Source organism: Condylura cristata, unplaced genomic scaffold (assembly GCF_000260355.1).
Source record: "Condylura cristata isolate star-nosed mole 26May11 unplaced genomic scaffold, ConCri1.0 scaffold00017, whole genome shotgun sequence".
Lineage (NCBI taxonomy): Eukaryota > Metazoa > Chordata > Mammalia > Eulipotyphla > Talpidae > Condylura > Condylura cristata.
In genome coordinates, this window is record NW_004567118.1 from 33,426,104 (window position 1) to 33,446,745 (window position 20,642).

The 20,642-nt window shown below is 38.7% G+C and overlaps 2 protein-coding genes across 3 annotated transcripts in view; one reads left to right on the forward strand and one right to left on the reverse strand.

Moving 5' to 3' along the window:
• Positions 1-16,721, reverse strand: part of RPA1 (replication protein A1, 70kDa) — a 42,175-nt gene extending 25,454 nt beyond the window's left edge. The window contains exons 1-4 of the mRNA XM_012726638.1: positions 16,607-16,721; positions 9,081-9,131; positions 6,792-6,870; positions 6,030-6,138 (exon numbers count right to left, since the gene is read on the reverse strand). Coding sequence (XP_012582092.1) covers positions 6,030-6,138; positions 6,792-6,870; positions 9,081-9,131; positions 16,607-16,636 — 269 coding nt within the window. The 5' untranslated portion in view covers positions 16,637-16,721. The remainder of the gene's footprint in view (positions 1-6,029; positions 6,139-6,791; positions 6,871-9,080; positions 9,132-16,606) is intronic.
• Positions 16,722-16,905: 184 nt separating this feature from the next.
• SMYD4 (SET and MYND domain containing 4) overlaps positions 16,906-20,642 on the forward strand; it is a 31,039-nt gene continuing 27,302 nt past the window's right edge. For both annotated transcript variants that reach the window (XM_004685134.2, XM_012725975.1), the window contains exons 1-2: positions 16,906-17,147; positions 18,059-18,204. In XM_004685134.2, coding sequence (XP_004685191.1) covers positions 18,071-18,204 — 134 coding nt within the window. In that variant the 5' untranslated portion in view covers positions 16,906-17,147; positions 18,059-18,070. The remainder of the gene's footprint in view (positions 17,148-18,058; positions 18,205-20,642) is intronic.

Below are 20,642 nucleotides of genomic sequence, written 5' to 3' on the forward strand. Positions count from 1 at the left end.
AAAGTACTGACACGTGCTGCAACATGGGTAAACTTTGAAGGCAATATGCTAAGAGGACAGTCACAAAGGACCACATATTATATTTCATTTGTATGAAATGTTTACAATAGGCAAATCTACAGAAACAGAAAGTAAATTAGAGGTTGCCTAGGGCTGGGGAGGATGGAGGCTGAGATGATAGCTAAAGGATACAGAGGTCATTTTTGAAATGATAAAAATTCTAAAAGTAATCATATAACTGAACATACAAAATTATTTTACACTTAAAAAAAAAAAAGATTGATTTATTCATGAATACAAGAACTGGGGTACAGGCCAGAGGTGTGAAGGGTGAGAGGATTCACCGGAAACAGAGTGGAGGGCAGAAGTGACTGAAATACCCTGCTGAGGGGAGAAGCAGGTGGTCTAGGAGAGGTCTACCACGTCATATGGGTCCTGCCTAGGAAGTGAACTCATGCTGCAGTGGTTGTGGATAATTCACAGTGCTGTGCTTTAACCCCTTGTGCCACAAGGGGGGCCCCTGTTTTACACTTTAAATGGCTGAGTTTTTATGCTCTGTGAATTATATCTCAACAAAGAAGAAAAACAGGAATGTCCTCATCAAGCTTTTGCCAGCCATCAGAGTACAAGTTCAACACCCTTCCAAAGAGCTGACCCACATGGCGCAGCAGACCTCCTGTCTCATCGCTACTCCCCTCAGCAGTGTATTTCTGCAGATCTGCCTGTTCTGTTCCCTACTGTCTTTGGTGAATCCCCACACCTCTGGCCTGTATCCCAGTTCTTATATGCACAAATATGTAAAAATAAATAAAATACAGAACCTTTATAGTTCTGACAAATGAAACAGGTCAATGGAAAAGATGGCAGACACAAAAAAGATTCAGAAAATGGAAAACCAATACTCTCCATACCTACTTCTGCCACCAACCACCAGTCCTCCGCACAACCACCAGCATAAACTTTTGGAAACCACTGTCAGCTTAAAACCTAATGGTTTCCATCATACTCAATAAAATCTAAACTCCTTATTGGGGGCTGAAGGTCCTTCATAATTGGTGCTCTCCATTTTGAAAAAATTATCCCTCCTTTATAGCCTATGTAAAAATAAACCTCAGATGAACTAAAGTCTACAGAAGTATCTCAAGAACTACTTTTTCTCAGGTTCTGCCTGGGAGCACAACTAGTTAAAGCACAGCACTGAGCCAGCCAACTCAGCACGAATTCAATCCCTGGCCAGAGAGGTGGCCCATATGGCACAGCAGACTGCTCCTGTCTCGCCCAGTGCTTCCATCAGCAGGTACTTAAGCGATCTGCCTGTTCGGCTCTGTCTCTGGTGAATCCTCTCACTTCCCCTGCACCTCTGGCCTATACTTCATTCTGTATGCATAAATAAATCAATCTTAAAGCAACAACTAATTTTCCTCAATATCATACCATGAAACACCATAGATAGACTAATAAAAATTCTAAATGATAATTAGCATTTTTTAAAATGAGTATGATCCATACGGTGACAGTGTTAAGTGGAACCAAGTACTTTTCCCCCCTAATAATACATTTATTGAGCTATCATTCAGATTCTGGATGTATAATTTTTTAAAAGATTTATTTATGCTTACAGAACTGGGGTACAGGCCAGAGGTGTGGGGGGAGGGGTGAGAGGATTCACCAGAATCAGAATGGGGAGCAGAACAGGCAGAGCCACTGAAATACACTGCTGAGGGGAACAGCAGGTGGGTCAGGAGAGGTCTGCCACACTATGTGGGTCACCTCCCTGGCCAGGGATGGAACTTGTGCTGCAGTGGCTTCAGAGAGCTTCATAATGTAGTGCTTTAACCTGTTGTGCCACCAGGGAGAGCCCTGAATGTATAATTAATTAAATGGTTGTCAGTATATTCAGAATTAAAACTCTGTGCCTAGTATACATTTCTCCTCCACCCCCACCCCCATCCTAGGAATCAGTAAATTAATTCTGTTTCTGTGGGTTTGCCTATTCCAGACAATTTTATGCAACATTCACAAATGTATTAATTGGTATGTATTGCCCAACAGATATTCCTTGACCTCACAACTCCAGCAACCTAATGTTCAGAAATAACAGCACGAAGACATAAACAAATATACAAGGATGACTGCCAACAGCTTGTTTAGAATAAATCTCAATGACCATCAAAAAGGCAAAGAGTAAACTCAAGCATATGCATACAGATTCTTAGCAGAGGTAGGAAGAATACAGGCAGGCCACTGTGCAGAGGTGGCATATTAACGCAAAGCCCATTCTGTCCCCGACTGGAGAAAATGTACTCAAATCATAGCAAGGTGTGCCACATTCTCTTACAATCATCCCTAGAGAACAGAAAAGTCGGCAGAAAGCATCATTCAAAGGTAGCCTGGAATAGAAGATAAGAGGTCCCCAGTGGTAAGGTTGGCAAGGAGATGTGCCTAGACTATGTCAGAATGAAAATTAAATCTGGACAGGTCTGCTCACATTAAACATGAGCAAGAGAAAAAAGAGAGGGGACACAACAACAATGTAAAACACAGCACTCTATAAAAATGAAGAAGGCAGAGACAAAGAATTCAGTCTAGAATAAAAGATAAGCCAAGAAAGGAAATACTTCCCAAGAGTGATTTGAAAAAAAAAAATTCTGAAGACTAAGAATTCAGTAAAACAAAAATCAAACTGAGAACAAAAGTAACACCATTATATATTTAACATTTAAACTATAAACATTAAGAAATGGAACTAAAAAAGCTAAAAACTAAATTATTATGCTGGAAAATCCTGAGGAAGTCAATCTATAAAAAAAGAAAGAAAGAAAAACCAATTCTAAAGCAAACTAAAGACATCCATGGAGAACAATGTTATTCTCAGCATCAGTAAAAACTGGAACTCAAGTAGAAAACAGCATAAAGGAATAACAGAAAAATTTCCTTAAAAAGAAAGAATGGAACCTACAGAATGAAAAGGCATGCCATATATGGGGGTGAGACAATCAACAGAGACAAAGCCTGACTTCAGTCATTAAACTTGAAGAATTCTAAGCTGTGGGACCCATTCAAATTTCATCACTGTCTCAAAGATATTCTAAAAGATCTGGTCCAGGGATCACTTGTTCTATTTAATTACCATGACTTTCTAGGCTCTTTCAATCTGGAACAATTTCTTAGTCTTTTATTTTCATAATTGAGATTTGAAAATGAGAGGCCAGTTATTTTGCAGAATGCCCCTAACTCTACCCAAGGTTTTCTCATGACTGAATACAGACTAGGTATCTTTGGGAAGAATATAACAATAATGATGTTGTGTTCTCAATGCATCCTATCCAGGTACCACACAACTTCTAGTTATACATTATTGGTAAATCTTAATAAATAAACTACCAAGCTTGTGGTAATTTGTATAGCAGTCACAAGAAACTTATATAACATCTATTGATGTTTCCTATATGAATTATTACTGGCTGCAAAATGGTGATTTTCTAATTCCTTCATTTCTTCTACATTTGTTACATAACATTCTACTGTAAGAAAAAGCTTTCTGTTCCCCCACGAAGTCATTTATTTAATATGGATTAATAAGGCCCTATTTTACTCAACAGGTTGCAACCTATTATTTAATAATCTAAGATTTGGCAGTAGATTAAGAAGATGTTATTTATATACAATGGATTACTACTCAGCCCTGAAAAAGATGCGCGTCTGCCATTTGTGGCATGCATGACATTGGAGAGGATAATGCTAAACAAAGTAAATCAGAAGAAAAAAGATCAACACTGAATGGTATCACTTACATGTAAATAACAGAAACAAAAGGATTATATCAAACGAGTAACACATCCTAGAAAAAAGATTATGGGTTTGAGGCTAAGGATAAAAATGGTAGAGGAACAGTGAGGGAGGGAACAATGCACTATGGTGGAAGACTATAGTTGCCTTGGTTTGAGGACATGCATCTGAGGTGTGATAGCACGGTTTTAGTTCACATTATTGTTATGAACCAATGTTACCGCCAAAAAAAAAAAAAAAAAAAAGGAAAAAGGAAAGCATTAATGAAGTTATTCTGTAGCTTGTTTTTGTCACTGAATAGTAACAAATGGCATTATTTACATGTCATTAAATATACATTTGGGTCCTCCCTGGTGGTACAAGGTTAAGCATAGCACTACAAAGCTAGTCATAGACACTTCAGCACCAGCTGGATCCCTAGCCAGGGAGCTGACCCATATGGCATAGCAGACCTCTCCTGCCTCACCCACTACTGCTCCCCTCAGCAGTGTACTTCATTAATCTGCCTGTTCTGCTCCCCACTCTATCTCTGGTGAATCCTCTCACCACCCCTGCGCCTCTGGCCTGTACCTCAGTTCTGTTTGCATAAATAAATAATCTTAAATAAAAAAAAAAAAAAGCTTTTTAAAACAAACAAATAAATATACATTTAGATCTAATTAAATTTTTAAACTACTACATAATAATCCAAAGTGTGTATATGCTCATAATTTATTTAACCATTCCCCTATTCATGAACATTTGGGTTGTTTTCAACTCTGCTGTTACAATCAATATTTAAATGAACACAATTTAAATATATAGATCTAAATTTTTAGATAGAGATTTTTACCATGCATAAGTTCCCTTAAAAGAACAGTCAGAAGATGTTCTTCAGGAAAGCATAAATTGGACTAAGGAGAAAAGAATGTGATAAAAGAGGCAAAGGTGAGGTAAACTATGGGTAACTTGCATAAATAAATAAATCTTAAAAAAAAAAAAAACCCACAAAGTTGAACTAAGACAATGAGAACAGATCACTTTAAGACCTTTATTTTACTTGGGGAGATGGTTAAAATATTAATCTATTTTAGAATATAACTCAAATATAGATTTTTAAATATGTATGTGTAAACAAAGAAAATGTAAAGTGAACAACTTCCAAATCAATTTAGGGGAAGAAAATTAAACTATCCAAGACAGGAAAAGAGAAACAAGCAAGAATATAGTAGTTAACAAAATTTAGGGAAAAAACATAGAGAATAAACTCCAATTAAATTAAAAAAGAATTCCGGCTCTTCCTGGTGGTGCAGCGGGTTAAAGCACAGCACTAAGAAGCTAAAGCCACTTCAGCATGAGTTCAATTCCCGCCTGCCCCGGAGGTGACCACATAGTGTGGCAGACTTCTCCTGACCTGCCCACTGCTCCCCTCAGATATACTTGGTCGATCTGCCTGTTCTGCTCCCCACTCTGTCTCTGGTGAAGCCTCTAGCCGCCCCTGTGCCTCTGGCCTATACCCCAGTTCTGTATGCATAAATAAATAAATCTTAAAAAAAAAAATGAATTCCAAAACTATATGCTATCTCTATCAAATCCAAATCAGCAACAAAAAGTTAAGTTAAAAGAATAGTGATCTATCAAGTACACAGTTACTTAGACAAGCACAGATAGATAATAACATACATTTATATACCCTTATTAAGATGAAAATCTTTACCATAATTCTTTTTTTTTTTGGCTACTTGTAATTGAAAATAAAAACCCTGGAAGAAAAATTGAATGTAAAGACTCTCCCCAACTAAAATCTTATTATTTTAGCAAGGGTTCCTCATGAGGGAATTAATATTTCTGTTCACTATTTTATCTTTAGCATGTGGCATCTTGGAAGTACTCAACAAAGTATTTACCAGGAAAAGATTCAAAATCGTAAAGGACAGCATAACATTATTAATTGCATTTTTTGCTCTAATAAGTGCCTCTGACTGAAAACAGGTACCTTGAGAATCTTAAAAAGTGTCCTGAGATTAGAGTAAGGAGAGTTCTGTATTCAGCTTTAATCTCCTGCTCTGAAATCTCCAGTTTGTTTCTACAGTTCTCTCCCTTTAGTGCCATGTTTTTGTCACTTGAGTTCAGAATTTAACAACTGTCAATTCTTAATTGAATGCTCATCATCCCCTTTTTTGGTTTCTAATTATATCCTGACATCTAAAATTAGTTCCAATCTATACCACATTAAAACAGAAAACAAAAACACCACATACCTTCCATCTTTCAAAGTGTTAACAATAAATCGGTTAATCTGGCAAATACAGTTGCTAGATAATTTTTCTTGCTCAACAAGAGGGTTCAACTGTGTTGCCAACATGAAAGCTGAAAAGCAGAGATTACTTTAGTCTCCAAAACATTTCAGTCAGAACAATTCAAAAGTTGATCACACCTGTGCTTGCAAAGAAAAGTAATGCCTTAAATATGTTCCCACAATTGAAACCAGTTATACTGCTTAGTTAAAAAAAAATAAAAGGGTATAATTTGAGATGCATTAAACACCTACTGCTACTCTGAATGTTACTTATTTCTTAAAGCGCCCAAATAATTTTTTCCATCATTCAGATTTCAAGACAATGACTAACTCTTTTCTACATCTTTTCACATTATGACTAGAGAGGGCAAACGCTTTTTATACTCTTTTCCTCCTCCCATGTTAAATTTCCAACACAGAACCAAAACCTCAAAAAGGGAAGTATAAGATAGCTAACCCATCCTATTCACTAAATGTCAGTATCATCCTAAGGGAAATTAATCAAAGAAAACAGAGCACCAGTTAGAGATAATTAACTAAGCCAAGTGGCAGCTTTCCACTAGATTCAGTCTACTGTTAGAAAACTCTCTGCCAGCTGCAACTGTCTCAATCAAGTGCATAGTGAAGCAAATGAATATTTCTGGAATGACCCCAGATTACTGCAAAGTGTTGGGTGTGCTTTTATTATTTAGTACAAATTCCTGGAATTTTATACCATACTTACAGGATAGAGTGTTCAATCCATCACTCATAAGCAGTCGATAACGGGGTGGACTATTCCCTGTAGTAATAGGACGAATGTTCTAGGAATAGAAAATTTTAGTCATTAACTAGGTTATGTGCCCAGTCCCTAAGGATAAGCAAGCCTAAGTAGCAGGAGAGTGGGTTTGCCATTTAATTCAACACAAACTTCACTTTCTGCTCACTCTTGACACCTAAATCCAAATAAAAGAAAATTGGCGGCCCTCCCTGGTGGCGCAGCGGGTTAAAGCCCAGCACTGAGAATCTAAAGCCGCTTCCGCATGAGTTCGATTCCCGCCTGCCCCGGAGGTGACCACATGGCGTGGCAGACCTCTCCTGACCCGCCCGCTGCTCCCCTCAGCAGTGTACTTCGACAGTCTGCCTGTTCTGCTCCCCACTCTGTCTCTGATGAAGCCTCTCGCCGCCCCTGAGCCTCTGGCCTGTACCCCAGTTCTGTATGCACAAATAAATAAATCTTAAAAAAAAAAAAAAAGAAAAGAAAATTGGCTTTGATGATTCTCCCACCACCATCTCCCCACTAACATTATCAAGTACTCTACAGATAAGCATAAAACAAACTGTCAATACTCTTTCATTCTCTCTCCCCTATTCAAATTAGTTGAAAATCTATTTTAAAATAACATATAACAAGGTGCCTAATACATGGCAGGAGCTGTGTAGGAAACATGGTAAAAATACAAAAAAGAAAAAAAAACCTTACCCTAAAGAGATTTACAATAGAGAAAGACAGGAAGATGAGAAAAGGTATAGACATGATGACCTAGGGATACAGTCAAAAAACTTATACCAACTTAAAGAAACTAGATAGCTCTCTGAAAGAAGTAAAATAGGTAAAGAGCACCATAAGACAAATAGCAAGAAGTCTCAGCATTATCAGGCTGTCCGCAGTCACTGCAGCACAAGTTCCATCCCCAGCCAAGGAGCTGATCCAATGGCTCAGCAGACCTCGCCTGTCTGGCCCACTGCTCCCCTCAGCACTGTATTTCAGTATATCTGCCTGTTCTGTTCCCCGCGCTGTCTCTGGCCTACCTCTCCACATATCTGGCCTATACCACAGCTCTTGTGTGCATAAATAAATCTTAAAAAAGTAAATGACTGGAAGTTACTATTAGAGTAACAAGGTCACCACCAGGTTTACTGACTCAGAATCTGCAGGTATGTTTTAGGATTCTGCTTCCACTGACTTCTTAAATTCCCACTAAAATTTGAGGACTCCTTAAATTAGTAGGATTAATGAAGAATTTGAAGCAGACAAATTCATTTTACTTATTTTTTACTAGATAAAATTTTACTGGGTTATAATAGGTCTTTTCTTTTCCATTATCTTATACCTACTTCTGACACATACTTTCTGGTAAGTTCATTTTAGATAAGTCTCTCTGAAGACCAAATGTAAGGCAGATTTAATCAACCCAAACCTACAGACAGGAAGACAAGAAGGTTGTAAGGATATGCAGCACCAGAGCATCCATCAACTGTGGGAAGAACAGGAAAGGAAAGCCTCAAATCTGAACCTCTGAAGGTCTAAATCTGGCTAACATTTTTAAAAGAAATATTTACTTATGCATACAAGAACTGAGGTACAGGCCAGAGGTGTGGGGGGGGAGAGGATTCACCAGAAACAAAGTGGAAAACAGGTAGATTGACTGAAATACCCTGCAGAGGGGAGCTGCAGGTGGGCCAGGAGAGGTCTGCCATGCCATATAGGTCACCTCTTTGGCCAGGGATTTATCTTGTGCTGCAGTGGCTGTGGATAATTTCATAGTGCCTCATTTTAAACATCTGGGCCATCAGGGATGGTCCTCTGGCTAACATGTTGGGGCGGGAAAGCTTGGTTCCTCTCTCAGGGTTTACAGCATGAACTGAACTATTTTTTTGTGATGATGGAGACAATTTCCTAAATTTGACAAATGTGGGCACTCCCTGATGACACAAGGTTTGTTAAAGTACAGCACTATGAGGCTATCCACAGCCACTGCTGCACGAGTTTGATCCTGGGCCAGGGAGGTGACCCATATGGTATGGCAGACCTCTCCTGGCCCACTCACAGTGTATTTCAGTCAATCTACTTGTGCTCCCCGCTGTCTCTAGTGAATGTTCTCACCTCCTGGCCTATGCCCCAGAGTTCTTGTATGCATATATAAATAAAAATAAAATAAAATAGACAAATGTGTATATGCTTTATCAAATGTAATTTATAATTATACATAAGTTTAAAAATGTTTGACATAAAATACAGGTAGGTACTCACAATGACTTGGAGGATGGGTTTTATGGATGTATCTCCCTGTTGCATTATGGCCTGAAAGAATAAAAAATTATTGTGACATATGTAATATGTACTCAGATGATGATTAATACTTGATATATTTTTATAGTTTAGTATTCAAAACAAAGTACTGATTATATTGTTAAGAGTTTCTTCAGAGCTTATCATTTGAAAATCCAGCTTAAGATTTTCATTGTGGACATCATAAAAGTGGGACAAATCATAAAATCACACGTTTACCAACAAAGACACTAAGTATAGCTGAAATATTGGCATTATATCTGTATATATTATTTGTAGCAGCACACTCATTACTGTTCAGTAAGGAACCAGATTAAGTATAGCAAATAGAATATTAAGTAGAATATATGCAGAATATTTTATAGAATAGAAAAGAATACAGCCTTAGAAAGTTGTTCTTTATATAACAGCAGTTGCCTTTTGTGAGAACAACGGGTAAATGGGGTCCATGAGGGTGACAAATCTTGAACAGCATATTCTTTTGTACCTTTTGGGTTTTAAGTCTCATGACTCTTTTAGCAATTTTTTAAAAATCCTAAAAACACAGAATAACTATTGGGGGGTTAGTTTGTTTATAAAAAACACTTCAAAGCAATTATCAGAAAACAGTAGTTAAAACTAGTTGTCTAACCTCTGCCTCTACTCATGCTGAAATGATAACACACGAACTCTTTTAAACATAAAACAACATGAACAAAACTGTTTTCAAACATAAGTCATGGTAGACCATGACTATGATCCCTGAAAGAAAGGCAACGAGATAAGCCTTGTAATCACCCTGCTCTCACACAGAGGTATTCTGTAGATCCCACTGTAGAGTAGGGAATCCAAGGAGAACATGGTGGTCCCGGTGAGAACAGACCAGAATTCAGGGAGGTGAGTTGGCTGGAGTTTGTGGATGCAGAGTAGCGAGAGCGAGACAAAGCTTCAGTAACCTACACAGGGGTTCCCTTTAGTCTTCTGGCTGAATTCTAAGTTGTGCATATATAAAGTGAGACTCCAAGGGGCCTGGCAAAGAATAAATACAGGCATACCTCATTTTACTGTGTTTCTTTTTATTAACTGTGCTTCATAATTAAAAAAAAAAAACAACAAAAAACAAACAAAAAAAACCCCTGAAGGTTCATAGCAGACATTGATAATGACTATTGGCACCATTTTTTCAACAGCATGTGCTCACTTCATGTCTGTGTCGCATTTAATTAAGATGTGTACATTTTTGGGGACAAGCTATTGTATACTTAACAGACTACAGTACAGTATAAACATGGCTTTCACATGTACTAGGAAGCCAAAAAATTCATGTGACTTGCTTTATTACAATATTTGCTTTACTGCAGTGGTCTGGAACCAAACCCATAATATCTCCAAGACACGTCTGTAGTTGAGAGCTATAAGCTGAAAAATTACTGGAACTCACATTTGAATACATTTGAATTCCAACCAGCCAGAGAAGAGAGAATTCAGTAAACACCCAGTGCATAGTAAAAACCCCAGAAAGACAATTAACTTTAGAAATAGAACTTTAACTTTGTTCCAAAATAAAAGCTACCTTAGTCCACTCCATTCTCAAAGGAACAGCTGATTTGAAGGTAATTTAGCCATCTTTCATAGCAACTCAATAGTCTTTAAGGACAAATACATCTGAGTAATTTAATATTCATGTCTAGTACATAGATAAAAAAATTACTTGGAAGCAGACAAGTTAGAGATGTATGCAAAATGAGGTCTCAAGACCTTTCTTGGGGGTCTATAAATTTTAAATTACTTTCATCATAATAAACAAGACTTTGCCCTTCTCACATTCACTCAATATAATGAAAAACTAGCTGAAGGACTAATTAGACCTTACACTACTAATACTGATGAAAGTTTGTTGGATGAAGAGTTAGTAAAAGAAATCCAAGCAATGTTTCCCAATGGTAGTGCTGTCTGTTGAATTAAAGAGTTAGTTACATAATTATATTAAGTATAAATGGTTGAAGTATTCCAATTAAAAGGCTGAAATTGTCAGAATAAGACAGACCAAACTGTTCACAGTCTACAAGAAATGCAAATATGAAATGCAAAAAAAAAAAAAAAACAAAAAAACAACCTTCAAATATAGACAGATTAAAAGTAAACATTGGAAAAGATATATCATTAATAGCAAACTAGGAATATTGCGTTAAAAAAGGCATTTCCTAGCCTCCCTGGTGGCCTCAGAGTTAAGTCTCAATGATATCACTACTATGGCCTGAGTTCAATCCCCCACCAGGGAGCTGACCCACATACGGTGAGCAGACCTCTCCTGTGTCACCAGCTGCTGCCCTCAGAAGTGTAATTCAGTAAATCTACCTGTTCTGCTCTCCACTCTGTCTCTGGTGAAACCTTCACCCCGGCACCCCTGACCTGTACCCCAGTTCTTGTATGTGTAATTAAATAAGTCCTATAAAAAATTTATAATTTAAAATATCTCAGAGGATCTCAAATGCTTTAATTCTCTTAGATTCTAAGGACAAAAAAAGAATACCAATCTTGCATAAATTATTTGAGGAAACAGATAACACTTTCCAACTCATTACGTTATGTTAGTCTACACTAACATAAAAAAAAAATCTTAAGAAAAATACAAACTACAGACCACTCATAAATGATGATACAAAAGCCTTCAGCAAGGTGGCAGTGGTAGGTGGGTGGATTACTGGTAGAAGGGCCACACTAAGAGGAACAGTAACTATTGAAAGATAATCCACGATGTAAGAAAATAAATACATTTAAAAAAAAAAAACCTTCAGCAAAATATTAGCAAGTCAAACCCAGCACTATATAAAATGTTATAATGTCATAACCAAGTGATGTTTATTCCAAGAAGCCAGTGTTTACCTCAACAACCAAACATTGGTGTAATCCGTCACATTAATAAAGAAAAAACACAACCATCTCAAAAGATACAGAAAATGCATTTGATAAAATTCAACACTCATTCATTACAAAAGTTTCCACATAGAAAAAGGAACTCTCCTGCACTGCTGGTGAGAATGCAAACTAGTACAACCACTATAGAAACTGGAGGTTTCTCAAACTGCTAAAAATGGAGCTTCCCTATGACCCAACAATGCCACTCCTAGGTATCTACCCAGAAGACCCAAAAACACTGATTCAAAAAGACACCAGTACCCCCATGTTTATTGCTGCTTTACTTACAATTGGAAAGACATGGAAACAACCCAAGTCCCCAAAAGTAGATGACTGGATTAAAAAGATGTACACATACACAATGGAATATTACTCAGCAACCAAAAAAAAAATAAACACATGTCTTTTGCAGCAACATGGATGGAGCTCTAAGTGATCATGCTTAGTAGAAATAAGCCAGAAAGAAAAGTAAAAATAAAGAATGGTTTCATTCATAGCAGCAGTATAAAGCACCAGGGGAGAAGAAAAAAAAATAATAAAAAGCAACTATATACCAAAGACATTTTATGGGGTGGAATGAGGAATGGGATCAAAAACGGTGGGGGGAGAGAAGTGCACCGAACTATGGTGATGGCACAGGGTGATTTGGTGATGGGAACACAACTGAGATGGGAAAAGGCACAAAATGATGTAAAAATAAACAACTATTAAAAAAACCCTTCATATTAAATACTAAAAAAGTCTCCACATAATTGGGTAGGTGATTTAAACTGTGGCATTTACCGAAATATCTACAGTTACTATCATAAAGACTGATTTCCCCTTAAGATCAGGAACAAGGCTATGGCTCGCATCACTTTTACTCAAAATGGTATTAGAGGTTCTAATTAATACAACACTCAAGAAAAATAAAGGGATAAAGATTGAAAAAAGGAGAAATAAAACTCTTTATTTGCAGATGATCTGATCACACACATAGAAAGTCCTAAGGAGTCTACAAAAAAACTAGTAAGTCAATTTAGCAAGTTTTCAGATACAAAGTTGTTATGACAAAAAAAAAAAAAGAGTGGTATTTTTATATGCCTCAACAAACTGAAATTTTAAATATATTTGAATTAATTTAATACCATTAAGAAAAATCTTTGGGAAAATTTAGCAATACATTAATAAGGTCTGAAAACTACAAATACTAAGAGAGATTTAAAAAAACCTAAAGAAATAAATGTCCATGGTTTGAAAGACTCAATGTTTATAAAAGGTCTGAAGACAACTTGATTAATAGGCAATGTAAGATCAATCAAAATCCAACCAGACTTTATTAGGAATTGACAAGGTAATCCGAAAATGTAGAAAACATAGAAATGGTAAAACAATTTTGAAAAATAATGAACCTGTGGGATTTACACACTCAATTTCAAGATTTATGATAAAACTACAGTTATTAAGAAAATACCAGATTGGTGTACGCATCAACGTATAAGCAATGGAAGAACAGACCTTCCAGAAATAGAAATATACACATACGAGTTAATTTTATCAAAGGTGACAAAGTAATTCAATGGAACATTAGTTTTTTTCAACAAATGATGCCCAAACAATTGAATATCTAGATAGGAAAAAATGACCTACACGTCTTATATAAAAAGTAAACTTGAATAGATTACAAACCTGAAATCAAAGCTAAAACTAAACAACTTCAAGATGAAAACACAGTTAATAGATTTGGACCTTTGGGTAGGACACGAAACAAAATTCAGAAAAGAAAAAAATCCTAATAAACTAGATTTCATCCAAAATTAAAACGTTTTTTAAAAAATACAATTGGCCCTCCCTGGTGGCGCAGCGGGTTAAAGCACAGCACTGAGAAGCTAAAGCCACTTTGGCATGAGTTCGATTCCTGCCTGCCCCAGAAGGGACCACATGCCAGGCAGACCTCTCCTGACCAGCCCGCTGCTCCCCTCAGCAGTGTACTTCGTCGATCTGCCTGTTCTGCTCCCCACTCTGTCTCTGGTGAAGCCTCTCACTGCCCCTGAGCCTCTGGCCTGTACCCCAGTTCTGTATACATACATAAATAAATCTTTAAAAAAAATACAATTAAGATAGAAAATAACCCAATGTAACAATAAAAAACAATTATTTAGGGCCCTCCCTGGTGGTGTAGTGGGTTAAAGCCCAGCAGTATGAAGCAATCCACAGCCACTGCACTAGTTGGATCCCCAGCCAGGGAGGTGACCCACATGGTGAGACAGACCTCTCTTGTAGATCTGTCTCGCCTGCTACTCCCCTCAACAGTGTATTTCAATAGATCTGCCTGTTCTGTTCCCCATCTGTCTCTGGTGACTCCTCTCACCACTACCCACCCACCTCTGCCCTATACCCCAGTTCTTGTGTGCAAAATAAATTAAAAAAAAAAAAAAAAGATTGAAAGGGCAAGCCTCAGCCTCAGATTGGGAGAAAATATATATAATGCTTATATAGCTAGGGCCGCTCTGGTGATGCAGGGTTAAAGACAGCACTATCAAGCAATCCAACTGCTTCAGCTTGAGTTCTAATCCCAGCCAGCCAGGGAAGTGATCCACTTGGTGCAGCAAACCTCTCCTGTATCACCCCGCTGCAGTATTTCAGTACATCTGCTTGTTCTGCTCCCCACTCTCTCTGGTGAATCCTCTCAACACCCCCCACTTCTGGCCTACACCCCAGTTCTTGTATATATAAATAAATAAATTTTTAAAGAAAAATACATTATCTATTTTGAGAAGATATCTTACAACTAAAAGAACACAACCCAACATTTTATTTTTTCCCTTTCCTACTACCCGTTCTACCTATTTGTCTTAAAGGCACAAGGTAGCAACTAGTAAGACTACAACTTGTGATCACTTCCCAGGTATAACCATTCTTATTCATATATTCATTCAACTCCCCACAACTGCTCTCCCCCGCTTCCTGTTTTTCCCAAGCTTCCTTTCTTTCTCATTCATGCCTGGCTCCCCTTTTTTTTTCATTGCCTCATATGCAATTAGCAAATACTTATTAATACCTAAAATTTGCCAGCACTGCTCCAGGTATGCTAAGAGAAAAACATTCAGGTTTCTAGAATTTACAATCCAGTGAAGAAGACAGAAAGTTGCTGGTGTTAATCACATCAACAAATAAATGTAAAATTAAATATATGATTATCAATAATAAATAATATATACTGAGCATTCATTTACTATGTATCAGAGGTATGGGCTAAGCACTTTAAATGTAGTAACTCAATCTTCCCACTGACCTCATGCAATAGGCTCTAGGTATCATTATCATCATCAAGAGCAGAGTTCACTATTTTGCCCAAAGATACACAGGTAACAAGTGAATGAACAGAAATTAGGGTCTCAAAAGTAGTTAGCCTATTAAGGGAAGTCAAGGAAGGTTTCCCTGAGCAGAGATTTGAGCATTTTGTTAACCAGCAAGGGGAGTTAGGCAGAAGAGGAAAAAGTAAAGTTCAAAGGCCCTGTAAAGGAAAATATGGAAAACACCTGGAATTAAATTTTAAAAAAAGCTGTAAAGGAGGAAAGAACAGGTGGACTAGGTGGGAAGATGGTATGTTTAGTGTAAGTAAGTAGACCAAACAAGGAATACCGGTGCCAGTGTGGACAGATAAGTAGATGGATTTAAGTGACATACTTGAAAGTAAAATAAACTAGACTTAGTGATGGAGTGGACATGCAGGGAGATGGGAGTTGTAGGAATAATGATTTCTCCATTTCTGGCTAGCACAATTTAATGGATAACGAATGGTATCATTCATGCAGACAGAGAACACCAAAAGGCCCAGATTTAATAAGATAAATGAGCTTTGGAGACGAGTTGAATTTTAAATGGTCTTTCAGGATTTCAGGAAGACTGCTAGATTACAGATATTTGTCATTCAGAGTTAACAGTAGCCCTGGACAAATAAACATGTGAGCAACTGACATACAGATGAATACTGGGAGGAGAGGTCCTAAAGGGCCTTAAGTCGTCAAAAATTACAAAAGATTTGCAAAATAAGAGATGGGAGAACCAAGGAAGCTGAAATGATAGGAAACAAGGCTTAACAGACTCCAACACTGCTAAGAACGCTGGTAAGCTGCAAACTGAAAACTGGGTGCTGCATTTCGCGACTTGGAGGCATTGCTAGCTTCAGCCAGGGTTGTTTCTATGGTGATCGAGGGACCGACTGACTCAAAGGGGTTAAAGGGTTAACGGCAGGCGAGCAAAAGAAATGCGAACAGAGAACAGCAGCAAGTTTGGCTGTGGCAGGGAAGGGGAGGAGACTAAGTGGACGCTGGAGGCTAGTAGGGTGAAGAACAATAGTTTATCTGTTTCGACTTCTGAAGCAGGAAAAGCGTCAGCATGTTTAAAAGACAATGTCGAGGTGGGGGGGGCAGTCCTCGCAGGAGAGAGATTGTTCAGACCCCAGCGGTTCTTCCAACCCTCTCCCCCCGCCTCACCGTCCCCACCAACAACTACTCTAGCGTCCTATCCCCATCGCTCCTCTCCGCAGAGCCCCAACGCCCACTGCCACCCCGTCCCGCCGGCCCAGTTCACTGAACACCACTCACCGCAATGGCCCCCTCGCTCAGACCACTCATGGCTCCGCTGCGCCAACTCCCGCGCTCCGGGCCCTCCGCAGCCTGACTTTACTCCCGGGGTCCCGCGCGCTCCAGAGTGATTGGCCGGAGCAGCTGCGTGCTCCACTCCCGCCTCCCGACGTGCTCGAGGCACGGGGGCGGGCCTAGCAGCCAAGAAGCAATCTCATTGGTCGAGGAGCGGCAAGCTGTTCACGTGACCGGTCCCCGCGCAGCTTCTGGGCCTCCTAGCCGGATGGCGCTGGTCTAAAGGCGGGTTCGCCCAGCGCGCCAAGCGTGCCGCGGATGTGGTTTGGGGGCGGTGGCGCAGTTCCGGAACTTTCGGACCGGGTCCTGGGGAGCATATCCCACTGAGACTTTGGCGGGTAGAGATTGGTAGCCCCGAGGAGAGTTAGAGTCGTTCCCTGATAGTTGCAGCTAAATGTACTGAAAGCTGTGACTTGATTCCTTCAGCAGCAGCGTGCCGACCTCCCGCTGGTGCCCTGCTCAGTTTAGCGCAGTGAGGCCTCTGAAGGTAATAAGGCCCTATCCTTGCCCTCAGAGGAGAGTGCTGTCTATGGAGGGAGTTTGCGTTTTGGGTGGCTCTGACTCCAGATAGGCATGGGTGGGCCCCAGGAGAAATAACGTGTGTAGGATGCACAGATGGAAAATCAAGAAAGGCTTCCTGGAGGAGGTGCCCTCTGAGCTAAATCTTGAAGGATGTGTGGAAATTTGCCAGAAATGCCTCCAAGTGAGGGTAGGGCTCCTCCGGAAGAATGAATAACTTACACAAAAACTAGAGAGCCTGGCAAACTGGGGGTAGCACATTATAGTACAGAAGAAAAGTAAGACAAGCATAAGCCAGTAAACAAAGGGTCAAATAATGAAGCTGTATGCTGCGCTTCCCTAAATGCTAAGAGGAGCAGTGGTGAATTTAAAGCACAGTACTGGCGTGTGTCTCCGTGGAGGGTGGAATGAATTGGGGTTGGGTAGGATTTAGGGCATAGATTCTGATTAGGAGACTTCGGAGAGAATGCCAGACAGGAGATGGTCAGGGCTGGAACTGAAGGATTAATTTTAGGATTGAAAGAAAGCTAAACTATGTTTGAAATAAAAAATATTCGTTAACTTTAAGCATTGCCGGGATGAATGAGAAAGGAGATTGGGGATGTCTCTCAGATTTCTGATTTGAACGACTAGGGCCTGAGAGGACAGGGATGGTGGCTGTAATCGGATTCATTGTTAATATAAGCGTCACCTGCAATGTACCTAGCATAAAGTAGATTTCAATAGGAATGAAAGATGTTGAGTGAACTGGTGAGAGTGAATATAGATCCTTTGCTAACAAATAAACTTACGATAGAAAAAGACAAGTTTTGTTGTGTCACACTAGCGAAATGTGTATTTTAGAATTCTCAATTCCCTATTTTTTTACTTGTTTTATAGCTCTAAAATAGAATGGATTTACCTGTGGATGAGTGGAAATCATACATTCTTCAGAAGTGGTCTTTGCTCCCAAAGTCAGTGCAAGTCACAATTTCTACGGCAGAAACTTTGAGCGAAATCTTTCTTCACTCGGCTTCAGTTCTTCGGTAAGTGAATGGAAGCTTTAACCAGAGGAATTTTCATCATTTGTTGTGTTCTCTTAATAGTGTTACTTTCGGTGGAAGGATTAAGTTCAGGTTTTTTATGTGGGGCATTTGGCAGTTCTTGTTTCCACAGTTTTTTCTGGAACAGTAGGGTTGCTACTTACCTTTTTCAGTGTCAATAATATGTTTAAATAATCACTGTCTTGTAAAGTGTCTGTTGTGAATCTTGCCACACCCCAGAGAATATTACAGAATATTACTAACTGCACATAGAGATACATAGGTGCTGAAATTTTAAAAAGATCTTAGAGGTCATGTAGTATAGTCCCTATAGTTTTTAAACTTTTTGACTACACTAGTCAGTAAATATTTATATGTATATAGATTTATTTATTTTGCATAGAAGAACTAGCGTGTAGGCCAGAGGTGTGGGGGCAGGGGTGTGTGAGAGGATTCACATACAGTTCTTAAATATTTATTTATGCATACAAGAGCTGGAGTGTAAGCCAGAGGTGTGGGAGGATGAGAGGATTCATCAAAAATAGTGGGAAGCAAAACAGGCAGACTGACTGAAATGCACTGCTGAGGGGAGCTGCAGGCAAAACAGGAGAGATCTGCTGTGCCATGTGGGTCAGCTCTCTGGCTGGGGATCAAACTTGTGCTGCTGTGGCTGCAGATAGCTTCATAGTGCCGACAATTAATCACTTGCACCACCAGGGAGGCCCAGTAAAATATATATTTTTTATGTCATAACCTGGTATACACACCGATAGAAAATTAAAACAAGTTCCTCCTTGGTAGCATAGGGATTAAGTCTCAGTGCTATCATCACTATCACTGCTCCAGCCTGAGTTCAATCCTGGCCAAGGAGCTAACCCCCATACAGTGCAGCAGATCTCTCCTGTCTCACTTGCTGCTCCCCTTAACAGTGTACTTTAGTATATCGCCTATTCTACTTCCCAATTCTGTCTCTGGTGAATCCTCTCACACACCCATGCCCCCACACCTATGGCCTACACTCCAGTTCTTCTATGCAAAATAAATAAATATAAAAAAAGAACGAAAGAAAGAAAACTGTAGCAAGAGTGTCCCAAGATTTTATTCAGAAAACTCGCTTATTGATCATCTATTTTGTCAGTCACTGTCCTAGGTGCTTAGTGAACAAAACATACATCACAACAAAAAAGATGCTTACATTTGAGAAGTTTAATTCTAGCAAGGAAGAACAGACATTATACATCAAAAATAAGTAATGTATATATGTTAAAGGGGATAAGTAAAATAGAAAAGAGAAAAAATAGGAAAGGGCAAGTGGTATAAATATTGGCCCTTTTTGAGTATGAAGTTACTGCAGGATGTGGTAGCAGAATTCTAAATTCAGCACCCTTGTTCCCTAATTATTCAATTTAACATTAGCCTAGGTACCTCTCTGAAGGGTTTTTACAGATGTAATGGACATCCAAAGTCAGTTGACCTTAAGGTACAATACTCTGGTTGGGTCCAACTCAATCTAATGAGACCTTTATAAACAGAGTTTTTTCCCAGCTGTTAGCAGAAAGGAAAGTCAGATTTAAAGCTTGAGATTTGAAAGCACCTTTTCTGGCTTCTAAGATGGAAGAGCCCACAAAAGAAATGCAAACATTCTAGAAGCTGAGAGTAATTCCTGACTGCCAGCCAGCAAAGAAATAGAGACCTTAGGCCTATAGTTGCATGCAACCTAGATGAGCCTGGAAGCAGATTATTTCCCAGATGCTCTCCATAAGAAGACACCTTGATTTATTACATCTTTGTAAGACCTTAAGCAGAGAACCCAGACAAACCTACCATGACTTCTGATGGATAGATATGTGAAGATAATACATAGGTATTATTTTTAGGCTGGTGAGTGTGTGGTAACTGTTATACATTGGAAAATTAATTCACAAGATTCTGAGAGTGCTAAGATTATATTTTAAAGCAAGAGTTGGCAAACTACAGCATGCAGGGTAAATCCATTCCACAAACTGTTTTTGTGTGGTCATCAACTAAGAACTGTTTTTCACTAATAAATATTTGCAATCAGTTTGTGATGAGGAACATTGTTTCTGAGTTCCAGTTAAAATGGTATCCATTTATTTTTAATTCCATTTTTCTCATTAGTAGAACTATATTACCAAAAAAAAAAAAACTATACTCAGTAATTATTATATTTTGACCTTTGTCAGTAAAAAGATTATAGGAAATTGTTTCCTCTTCTATTAATCACCCGTGCAATAACCTAGATTTTGTCCACTGATGGCCAAATAAATTTCTACTGATGGCTAAATATCTACTCTCTGGCTTCTATGGGAAAAGTTTGCTGACCCCTGTTTTAAAGGATCACTCTGGCCACAGTATTTAAAGATTAGAGTAGAAATAGACTATTTGGAGGCTTTTGCATTAATCCAGGTGAGATGAGACCA